This window comes from Bombus vosnesenskii, unplaced genomic scaffold (genome assembly GCF_011952255.1).
Source record: "Bombus vosnesenskii isolate JDL3184/JDL3185 unplaced genomic scaffold, Bvos_JDL3184-5_v1.1 scf7180000013263, whole genome shotgun sequence".
In the NCBI taxonomy this organism is placed as follows: domain Eukaryota; kingdom Metazoa; phylum Arthropoda; class Insecta; order Hymenoptera; family Apidae; genus Bombus; species Bombus vosnesenskii.
Genome location: NW_022882923.1, coordinates 2,349,717 through 2,362,303, shown reverse-complemented (window position 1 = coordinate 2,362,303; position 12,587 = coordinate 2,349,717). Strand labels below are relative to the sequence as shown.

The 12,587-nt window shown below is 32.6% G+C and overlaps 1 protein-coding gene across 2 annotated transcripts in view; it reads left to right on the top strand.

Annotated features, from left to right (window-relative positions):
• The window catches only part of LOC117231367, a 205,144-nt gene that overhangs the window by 107,307 nt on the left and 85,250 nt on the right, over positions 1–12,587 (top strand). For both annotated transcript variants that reach the window (XM_033489759.1, XM_033489767.1), the window contains exon 3: positions 3,762–3,897. In XM_033489759.1, the coding sequence (XP_033345650.1) occupies positions 3,762–3,897 (136 nt within the window). The remainder of the gene's footprint in view (positions 1–3,761; positions 3,898–12,587) is intronic.

The window sequence follows — 12,587 nt, the reverse complement described above, 5'->3', positions numbered from 1 at the left end:
AAATTTTGTTCAAGATTATTCAAGTTACTCAAATTCGAAAAAAGCAAATTGAAATAAGTGACTTGAGGAACGTAAGTGAGAATAAACGTAGAAACTTGAAAGCATATTTCGTGTCAAGTAAATTTAGTAAATAACAGGTTCTCTCTTTCTTAATTTTTTCTATCCTAAACCAAAGATTCCGTCAGTTGCAATATAAAGAACTATCTTAAGAATTTTTATCAGAATTTATCTTACAAAATTCTTCTGGAAATTCTTCAAGCAAAATCGGATCACAAGAAAATGATTATACATATTCGATCGCTAATAACAGCTTAATAACATCGAAAAGAAGCACGAAACTGTGTAATGAACAGTTTTTCCGTGGCATCTGTCGTGTGCATTCTAACGCACACAAATCAACAAGGGAATGGTGGAAAAAGCTGTGCTCTTTCTTCGGATTCGTTTCTTTCGCCCTCGTTAAAAGCCACCTTTCTGTCCCTTCTTCTTTCAACCGCTGTCTCCTTCACTCTACGGCGTGTCTTCTTGCTTCGTTATTTAAATTCCGCTAATTATGCATATTTTGCCTTGCCCATTTCCGATGAAACGATCCTCCGCCACTTTTCCCTAGGGATGCTTCAGCCCCGCCTTCGTTGCTATCTTGCTCCCGGTGTCTCGGCTTTCGCGCGCGTTTCATCGAGTCAATTTACTCGAGTGCGGGGTAATTCCTGATAAGATGACGATTTTCTCGAGTGTTGCCTCTTCACGCTGCCCGATCACCAGAGGAACATTTAATAAGAAAAAAAGAACCCGTGCTTTTGGCGCGTTACGGTCTTTGACGAACATTTACGTTTTGCTCTTTGTATTTGTAAGGGAACACGACGAATGTTTAACTCCTGACTCTTTTACCACTACTGACAACATTTTCTGCCATTCTTTTATTTCACTGTCATTGTGTGATAGTTAGACAGTGAATTTTTATACAAATTTGTATTTTTATGGAGGCAACTACAGGACAGATTTCTTAAATGAAATTGTTTCTCTTCTGATTGCTTAAGCACAGAGATGTTTCCACAAATCGTTCTATCCACGTATAAAGAAATGTTTGACAATGATGTAAAAATTCCATAAAGTACAAAGTTACAATACGAGCATAAAATATTCTTATGAGCATACGATATTTATATACGTACAGTATTTTATATATACACGTGATGTTAATTATATAACATTGGATAATCTTGCATTAGATGAAATCTTACGATCGTCACTTATAAATTTAAATATAGATGTTTTATTCTTATACATAGAAATTTTATCAAGGAGTTGATGTATTTCACAGTAGCTGTAAAGGGGAAATATCTAATGATTTGAGATATGATAAATGTCTCTAGAGGTAACAAATTCGAAGGGTATATCTGGATGTTTGAGATATGTAGAGTAGTGATATCGATTATTACGCTATTGGGGAAAAATATGTGAAATCGTTGTCGTGAAATTTTATATTCGGAAATGAAATATGTAAGATGCATTTTGCGTTGGAAATGATATTGTTCGATTTTAGGTAACATATATAAAGCCCGAGTATTACGGTGATAGTATATTTTCGTAAAAGCTCCTTACTCTAGCGAATACAAAAGTTTATGTGAAAATTTCAAATCTATATATATAACACAAATTAGTAACATATAAATCCTATTCTTCGTAATTACTCTACAATTTACAAAGACATTGTTTCTTCGTACGGAATATTTTTCATCGAAAAAAGAGTCTGTAATATTATATTTTTAAGATTCCTCTAATATTAATTTAGATTTTTAGATTATATGTAGGTATGTATAAAATTTGTATAGATCTTTCGTGTGGAAGCAAAATTATTATTCAAGATTTCCGCATCATTTTTGTACATTACTTTTTATTTTAACATCAATTAATATAAATAAACAATGCTCAACTGTCTTCGGGCCACGCGTTTAACCTTATCAGATTGAATTATAGAGTAGTAGCATCTAATAATCAATTTATATTACTTGAAAGCTTGTCACGTTGTTTATACATTCGTGAACGTTTTTCCCATTTTTGCAATATTAAGCAAAAAGCTTTCAGCTTCGATTTATTATACAAAGGAATATACACACAGCATGTTGTTAATAGGTAACTTGTGGTTCTAACTGACTAAAGCACGTTGTGGTATTATATTACCTTAAATGTAATTTTAGGAAATTAAAATTGAAGTTTGGACAATACCGCAATAATTTTCAATCTCATAAAATAGAATAAATATAGAATATACGATATTACACAAAAAAAACAACAATAGCATTAAGAAACTAATAACAGAACAATTGTTGCCCGATTAAGTAACGTTATCAAAACTGTTAATTCGGCACGCAAATTGCAACGAGCAAATTGAATTCTCATTGAGCTTGTGGTTCGCTTTAAATAATACGCTTTTGTTTGAGAATTCCAATCATCCAATAACGGCAACCGTTTCGAGGTATAATCATTAATACTAATTTATGTATTAATAGTCAGTGAATACGTGCTTATTCGTACAGGAATTTCGCTAGCAAAAAATCGTTCTGAATAAATTTGTACGTGTAATGACGATTTATATGATTTTATCTCATTGACAGTTTGTACAACAGTACGTTATTATTACAATAATAGAGAAATTTGTAAAACCGGATTAACGTAACATTAACAATATCTATAGACCAGGCTTAGTTGCTAATTGATATTAGTAACGTGAAATGCTATTGTCTCTTCCTTTATTGTCATTAATTATACAGTAAATCTAAAAACAAATACCATTTTAAATATGACAAACAAAATTAGTTCGATACAATTTTAATTACTTGAACAAAAACTTTCGTTTTGAAAATTTCAATTATCTTCGTAAATGGTCTTTACGAACGTATGAAATTCTTCATTATCACTAATACTTATAGCTAAAACTGTTTTCATACATAATTCATAGAAGTAAGAAATTAATGATTTACCAGGGAAAAATTTGAAAAGAAAATCGCTGAAAATCCAATATTTATGCCTGACAGACATGATATATGGTATTGCATAAGTTGGTACGTTCAGCAATACCATGGAAGATCTCTTGAATTGATGTGTACACTCTGAAAGTCGGATTTCAAATGTTCTGCAATAAAATACACCAAAAAGATTTAAGGTTAATTCATTTCGTCTCTTGATATTTCACTTTCATTATGCTAAATTATAAGTTTAAATGGGCTTAACAATTGTTCGCTATACACGCAAAGTAATCTATGTCTTAATTGCTTCGAGTAAGTGCAGTCTGAAGGAAGCCTTGGAAACATATTATCCCGCATTGATAAAAATATAAATTACCAACCTAAATTATAGAAAAATAATGGAATCATAGAAATTGAAGAATTGGTATCAAAGTAACACTTTCGCACAATAAAAAAAGTGCCAGTCAATCGAATCAACATTTTAGTTTAATATACCGGTTATATAAAGCGTTCACCGATGTCTTTCATCCGGGTGAGCCGCGAAAAAAAGGCAATGAACCGTGTGCTCGAATCCCGTACGAACGACGAAGAGACGCGTGAATAAATTCGTCAGTCAATCGCATCCGGTGCGGAAGTTTAATTCGTGTTATAACCGGTCCAGGTAAATCGAGTTATTGTTAATCGCAGAGAGCGAGGGATTTTAATGTTCCGATGGCGGTGGGCGATAACACGTGTTGCCGCAGTTGATATCCATTTGCATTCACTTTGCACACACCTTTGGTCGTTGCTTTGTTTCAGCACGAGAACTCGAACAAGAGCCAGGTAACGCTCCGCGACGTCGACTTCGCTCTCTCGGGTATGTTCAGTTGCGAAGTTACAGCGGACGCGCCGACTTTCACCACCGCCTACGTCTCCAAGAATCTTACGGTAGTGTGTAAGTACATGCTTCATGACATTACAGAGTATCGCGGGGAACTCGACGTATTCAGCATGCTCGTGTGCCTACCTTACGACGCTCGTTGCTCACCACCCTCCACTCCTTTCTTTACCGATGCACGCGACTGACGCGTGTGCGGCATAGTAAGTCACCATCCTCTTTCCAGCTATAGGCTCTTTCACGTGTTTTGTTCGGAATTTCGAATCTTTCACCGAATTTTATTTAACAGATTTTCTACAAGACATTTTTTCGTCTCGTATTGGTATTTTTTCTTGTTCGAATGGGGTACGAGGATTTTTAAGTGTTTTTTTCCTTTATATGATTAAATATTTTATGAGTTAATTTTAATTCTTAGTGTTGACAATTTTCAACATTGGACTGACAATTGTCGTAGACAATTGAGTAGATCTTACAAACTTTACGGCTACAGATTGTTTTATGTGTTTTGATCGGAGTTCGGAATATTTTTTCGAATTTTAACTGAGTTTCGAGGAATTTGTTGGTATCGAGATTGGTATTTTAATTCCTTCTTTGCATGGAAACATTGGAACTTTTTTTAGGGCTATTTAATATTCGATTTGTAACACTCGAGGATTGAGAATTATTGTTGAGCTACAAATGAGTATTGATTACTGATTATATCAACTGCAAGCTGTTTCACGCGTTTCGTTTGAATTTTGGGATTTTTGTTTCAGTTCATCTTAATCAATTTTCTAACGAAATTTTAACAATTCTTTTCAATCTTTCAATTTCTCCTTCAATTTCAAAAAACGGTTGAATATGTTTTTCAGTAAATTACAGCTCTTAAATTTTTTCTTACGTATCACATGACATGAATAATTATCTTCTCTATAAAAAATACACGATTTTATTTGGAGCACAATAGAGCCACATTTCGTACACGCATTCGTATGAATTGTTAAAAAATACAGAGTAGGTAAAATTCAGTACACGGTGCAACATTTCGCTTTAAATTCTTTCCCCATTATTTTCCAATTCTTTTCACCTTCATGTACCAAGATCTATAGCTTAGTTCGCCTTCTAGAATCACTCTGTACACGAAACACACTTCACAAGCCTTACATATCAAGGAAAGTTATACTGCAACAATTCAACATAACAACGCCGTCTCTTTTCCATCCATTTTTTCATATGTTACATTAAATTATTAACTTCGTTACCTCCTTTTTTATGTTGCCCTATCGTGAAAAAATGTTTCTAACCTGTGAAAAATACGACAAAATCATGAATATGCGTGTTTTGTTGTTTCAATTTTATTTTAAAGTCTTTTTCATACTGTTAAAATATTTTTTCATTGCTGAAATTGATAATGCCATACAATGTTCTTTCGAAAAATTTTTCTTTAACCTTACAATATCATCTTCATGCTATCGCCTTACAATAAACAAATTCATATAACTAACTCAGTTATCTGATTTACCTTTTCAAAATATTCGTATCCTCATAGAAACAAAAGAACGATTGATCAATTTATCCTCCAAATGATTCTAATATTCTTCTCAAAAAAAAAAAAAAAAAAAAGAAAAGAAGAAAAATCAGATAAAATCACGTACAATTTCCAGATATAGAATAATAATAGGAAAATAATTAAAAATTTCTTAGCCACCTAGGCTTAGCCTAAGAAATACTTGATATTTCGGACGAAATCAAACGAACAAGAAAGATGGCCATAGTATTAAGGTTTACCCTGTAGATTCGCATTTTCCCCTAATTGCACTGCGCGCGTGCAAGATTGAATCGGCACGAGTTTCCGCGACAGCGTGCGTACCTCGAAGAGAAAGTTTCTCCTTGATGGTATCATTAACTCTACTGGCGTTTGATCCGAGGCCAGTCACACCCTCCCAAACCAGTGAATCGGCTTCGTTGTCGCGAACGATTTCATGCACAGCCGTCTGGCTGCTATACGTATCTATGTACGTATACGCGCCGTGAAACTAGCTCCCACGTAAATTCGCGGAGTGTTTCTAATTTCCTCCTGCACGCCACTGTGAGATCAAAGGAGCGCTTTTGGGGTTAATCAGTGCACGCCACAGAGTCGCGAGTACGTTAACGCGTTTCTCAAATTCATAGCGATCTTTCTCTCGTTGCTGTTTTCTTTTTTCTCCCTGCTCGAATGCCAGAATATTTAATGTCGTACGTGTATCGCCAAAATTTGCCTCGTTCAAGGATGATTGTATGTTTTCAAAGGTAAATTTCTGTTTGCGTGTAACTATTAGACCGGTGTCTATGTTTACGCAAGCTCACATTTCTATGGATAGGATCGAGGAAATGATGGCCAAGCAGAAATTTGCTTCGTCTACTACGCTTTATAACGAGCAGTTTAGTTTGGATGATTTGTATATTTTTGAATATCGTACGCATTACTAGCATTTTTGCACCTGAGAAATTGTGTACAAATGCAGAAACATCCGCACTCTGTGTAATATTTAATTACATTGAAGGTTAACAATGAAACAATATGTAGAATATAGATAGAAATATAGATAAATTTATCTTATGTATTTCTTTACACATATCTTCAGGAAAATGATATAAAAATGTGTATACGTGGATAGTACATTAAAAATTTGATGCAAAAGTTGAACATGCTTAATAATTTTATATTCATGCACGATGTGTATAATTTAAGATTTAATTAGATTCCAACTCCAATAAATTAATTTTAACATTATGGAGAATCAAGTAATTGATTAGAATGTTTTTTTACACATTTAATATTTCGATATTTTTAATACGTTTAACTTTCATTCATTTATCAAAGATTTGTCGTTTTTCAGTTAATTAGTATTACATTTCCAACTTACCGTTGTACACATTTTACAAACTGTAGGTTGTAAATATCGACAAGAACCAGTTGAAAGTTTGAAAGTTTGATATTCACATTTCTGCTACGTCGATGTTCTGTAAAACGAAGAAATAGTTGCATCGATCAGTAACGGAAATGTTCGTTAGTTGAGTTCCGTTACTTCTTTCTTCTTTTTTTTATTTCTCTCTCTTTCTAGCTCATGAAAGTTGATTGATAATTATGGAAAACTTTTAACCTGGATTAAAGCAATTCGATATCGTTGCTTCCTTATTTCGTAAGAGTGAAATAGCCACGTGTCAATTCATTCATTGTGGAAGCTTAGTTAAAACTTCAAATCAGAGAAGTTAATAGAAACTTTCCGGCTGAATATTGCGTGCGTAAATATTAGAGCAGAGTTTCGCGGAAACGAATACACGAGGACTAAGAAAGGCTAAAGTTTCCCAAAGACAGTAAATACGAGAAGATTCACGAAAGGAGCATTGTTTCAGACTTCCCAAAGAGTAACAGTATGACGAACGTGATTTTTGAAAATACATTTTCGCCGCTAACTGCATTCGAAATTATAGTAAATTCTTCTACCAGAATTACATTTTAAACATATTATTGTAAAGAATTATTTTGCAAAATTGGACCTGAAAGAAGTTAGTAAGAAAAAGTCGAATTTAATAAAATATAGCATCTCAATAGAGCAATTCAATCTGACAGATTATGTGACATATCAACGAATAAAATGTAGCTATGTAATCATAATGAGCCTACTTTAGTCAATCAGTATTTCAGTGTATCGAATTCAGCTACACAGATTCCATGTGACTTGATTCCAATGAGTCACTACGTTAATTAACTCATCTAGTTTCTCAACTTTTTTTTGCACGTGGAGAAATCCTCATGGACACTCCGCTGCTGCTAATAATCGGTAACAGCAAAAATTATCTAGTTTCTTAACTAATTAGTTAACAAGCTGATCTTAAAGCATCCTGTAATAAATAAACTAGTCATGGATTTAATGTACCTATCTACTTAAATTAATTTTAATTTAAATTTAGCTATACACCATTATGTTAATTTTCTACAACGACAGATGATGTACCTATCTACTTAAATTAATTTTAATTTTAATTTAGCTATACACCATTATGTTAATTTTCTACAACGACAGATGATATATAGTTATGTATAAATTTTCGTTTAATATCAGAATACTTCCAGGGAACAAACTACATCTAAAAATGAATAATTAGAAAATTATTAATTTTGGTGTTGATATTATTAAATTATTATTATATCTGTTGCTATTTAGTGCATTATATATTATTAAGTTACTGTTATATCTGTTGCTATTTAGTTCGATGTATACTGTGAGTGATCTCATGAATCAGACCCAAATCATGGACAAATTTTTTGCTTTCTTGTATGTAATTTATCGTGTATAAATGTGGAATAGTGTGACATCAGGGAAGGACGTGGGGTGAGGGGTAATTATTTATTAGCGTTGTCAAGATATGTTGACGTTGTCAAAGAGTGTTATGAGCGTTACAAAGGTTTGGGAAAAAAGTGAGTATGGAAAACATTGTCACGAGAGTTGAGAGAGAGTTGAGAGAGTCATTGACAGAGTTGAATTTATCGTTGTCGTGTGAAGATCGTTGTGTTGTTGTGTCGTAGAAGTAGTGAGTGACGAATACGTGAAACGGGGTATTATATTCGATTTCGTGTGGGTGCAAACGATATTGTATAAATCATACTGTTACCTACAAACTAATAATATAACATTCCTACATAAATTTTTCAGTAGGAAATTATGAAAGCAGTATAGTCAATTAATAACACACTTTTGAGAACTCACTACTACTCTGTGATTTCTGTATATGATTTTTAATAAATAATTCACGAAATTTACAAATGTTTTCACAAAATTCTATATTTGTGAAACGAGCATTTTATATCTCGTAATGTTTAAAAATTAAATATAATACATTACGTATCTGATCAAATCATCGACATCTATTATTTTATTAAACGTTACATTCTTCCCTTTTTTTTATTACCATGAAATTTTTCTTTTTTAACAAATATCATCAATCTCCGTTGCACGTTTATTTCTTTCAATCTCTATTTGGTGATATCAAAGGAAATAGCTTTGAAACTACCACTCACGTAACCATCGACCAAATACCATTGCGATTTTTCGTGAAGTCGATCGACGCTCCTGTTTATCGGAGGCCTCTTACGCCAGAAGTCGAAACGAACTTCGATTTGCCAGTCTGAGCGAAAGGTCCAGGGGAATCTTGAATTTACGGTGAGTAGTTCCGATATTGAAACCCAAATCTCTGTGGCGCGCGCATTTTCGATTCCTCCCATCTTGAGGAATTTTTCACGCGCGGCCAGTTGTCCCGGTCAAACTCTTTCATATTTTTTTTTATCAGCCAGCTTACAGGTAACGCGTTCTGAGAATTCATGACGCGAGGCCCGTGACTTATCGGTGGCGCGTTACCTATTTTGCAGAGACCTGGTATAAGTCGAATGTTTGACGAATATAAGTTGAAATCGTGCGAAACGTTACTCGATCCGAATTTTTGTAGGAGGTGCTGTGAACTCGCCTCGTAAAGTACCACGTGTCTATCCAACTTTTGCGTTTTCAAAGGTAAAGACGTGTTTGAAAAGCTTTCACCTATGCAGGATATCTAGAGCGTATTGTTATTACTATTTATAAAAAAAGATTGCGTTTATTATAAAAGCAAACTATGATTTTTTATATTTGCCATTTTGAATTAGCACTTTTTTTATTTCTTTTAACAGTAGAAGAAGAATTCATCTGAGATGTACAGTATTACTGGGAACTTTTAGCTGGAGAATATCATTTTTATTGTAAAAGAGCGGAAGAAATTGTTACAACAAAGAAATTTAGAAAGAACCGCGCCAAGATTTTCGTCATTTTATTGTTATCGGAATTTTCTTCTTCCATCCATCGCCTTTCGAAAATTAGAAGACTCTCTTAATCCAAATTTTTGAAATAAAATTTTTAGAAATCAAACTCGAACATATGAAAAATGTGTATTCAAGAAAAATATGTATCATTGTTTCTTTAAAAAATTATCGATTTCTACTATGTGGTATGGAACTTTAAACTACTAGCTGACTGTTAACTGATTGTCAGTTGCAGTAATACAGTGCAGTGTGACATGCATAAATGATTGCTTGGAATAGCTTCGTGTTAATCTAAAATGAAATCATGGACGACATTCTGGAACGCGTTTACTATTATTACCATGTTAATTGATCTACAGGCAACTATACATTCTAACGTCACTACTTTACACGAAGTTCGTAAGAAATCTTTTAAGCTGTAACAGTTTTATTCCGTCGTAAAGAATAGGTTCGTTTATGGCAAATACAATATTAAATCCAACTCCAGTTAAGTTCATAAACGTATGAATTTGCATAAAAAGTCTAGTAACGATATTACAAGCGCTATTTTTTAAATTTATTAAAAAATTCGCTATTATTTGTGCCATCTTCTTCCGATAAACGAAGTTAACAAATTACATCATTTGTTTTTTGAGAATTGGCCACTAATTGCATTGTGTAATAAAATTTAGGTTAGTTAAATTAGATTTGTAATTAGACGAGTGTGAACGAAATTGACATGTATGTAACTACAAAGGAAACAATACCTAAATCGAAAGTGAATAATCAATTATCGTTTAAAATTTGAAAACTAATTAAAATCTGATATAAATCTCAGTAAGATAAATCGTATTATACATAATTGAATTGAATTACGTTAATAAACTAAATTACATGTTTTTCATATATTTGGGGCACTCCTACACGTGTTGCTAAAATATTAATTGCCAACAGGAGACTATTGTTCACAAACAAAACAAGGAATGCAAGATAGAATAGAATGCATGGTTCTTGCTAGGCAGCTGCCCTAGAATTTCTGTAATCCAGCAATTTGCTGGATCCGAGTACAGTGATTTCGTAAAACGCACGATTGTAGTCAGCCTCAATGAGAAGAAGACTACTTCGTGGAATGTGAAGAAATAATAGAATAATAAGAGCTTGACACCCGTTATGTTTAGAAATAAATTGTAACACAGAAGAATGCGTATTTCATATTCTGTTAAAATATTCTAAGAGAAGAAAATTTAATAAAACTAGTTTGAAATGCTAATTAATTATTTGATAATCTACATTACTAATTTTTATTAATTTGTATAGAACGAAAATTGATTCCAATGCTAAATATCGAATTGTTAATCAGATACTGAGAAAATATTTTCATATATTTTATATTTAAAATAGTATATTATTTATATGTATTTATTTAATTCAATATACGTGTCTCATTACTTTTTACTCTATTGTGTATATCTCTATCCGATTTGATAGTCTGATTTAATTCTACTAAAATCATTTTTTCACTTCAATAGGCACGAGTGTTATTAATCAACTTTTATTTTAAAGTAATCAATTATTGTCTAATTGAAATAACAAAATCCTTCCAAAAATATAAAAATATTGTATTTTCAATATTTACATGGCAAAGGTTCCAAAATCTTCACAACCGTAGCCACTAAAAAATCTGTTTTCCAAATTTTTCAAACCTTTTTTATTAAACACTTTTTCACGCATGTCAACCAATGCAAATATCGAATGATTAAACGAACCTTATATTATCAAACCCATCTTTCACATTTTTCAAATATTCCGGTAGCATATAAAATTCATGAATACGTTTAGGCAAGTGTGTAGATAAAGAAAGAAAATGGCGAATTTCATTTTTCCTATCGACTCAATAAACTGTGTGCATCAGAGCTCTGAGATGCATTTATTTGACCGAGCGTTTCCATCCATCCGAAAGAGTAGTTTAAAGAAATAAGGATCAGGAAATGTATGATAATTCTGATGCTTCTTCTTGCTCGGTTCTTCGAATGGCCTATGAATTTCAAGCGTGTGCGGTAAGAATACGAACGTTACCATGGAAAATATTCTCGACTACATACGCTTGGAATACTCATGTGAGGTTCTCTCGTTTCACGGCACGTGGATCGGCACTTTTATCTCGGATTTCGGCCATTCTGCAAACAATTACGCGAAATTGATTTTTATTAAATTCGCTGTCCACGTCCCTTCATGCAACGTATTCAACGTAACGAATGAAATTGCAGCACCGATTTCAATTCGTCAGGAAGTTGCTCTCATGCAAACGTTAAATCGTGCGAATATTAGGATTTCAAACTTCGTGAGCTGGTTCTCAGAGAACTCTATATCTAAGATTCTATGCATTTGAGCACTAGATAATCGAACTTTGATAACGTAAAAGTTAAACGCTGTCTGATAAAGATGTGTTTGACAATGAGTTGCGAATAATAAAAACATTAAGAAGTGATAAAAGTAAATGTAAGATTTGTAATATTAGAATAGATAGTGAATTTTTAAAAAATATACAAACTATACACTTCCGTGAATTTTGAAGAATTATGTTAAAGTTGAAAGTCTGAGGAATAAATTCTTCTGTAACATTTATTACATTTTGTTCAGGCAATTTTATTTTATGTAACTCTGTTTATTAAAGACATAAGTTTCACTTTTTAATTTAGTTGCCTTTATAGTGTACGTTATGAATAACTTTTTTAAGAATTGTTAACCCACAAATCATAGAGAAAAAAATGATAAAAACACAATTAAGGAAACGAAATGCAAATAGAGATTTGTGGTTTATCTTTTAAATACTATAAGGAGCGTTTTTGCATATTAGATACATTTTCTAAAAATATCTAAATATTCTACAACAAATGTGTTTGTAATCTATATGTAATATATATATATATATATATAGATCTTTCGTACTAGAGGA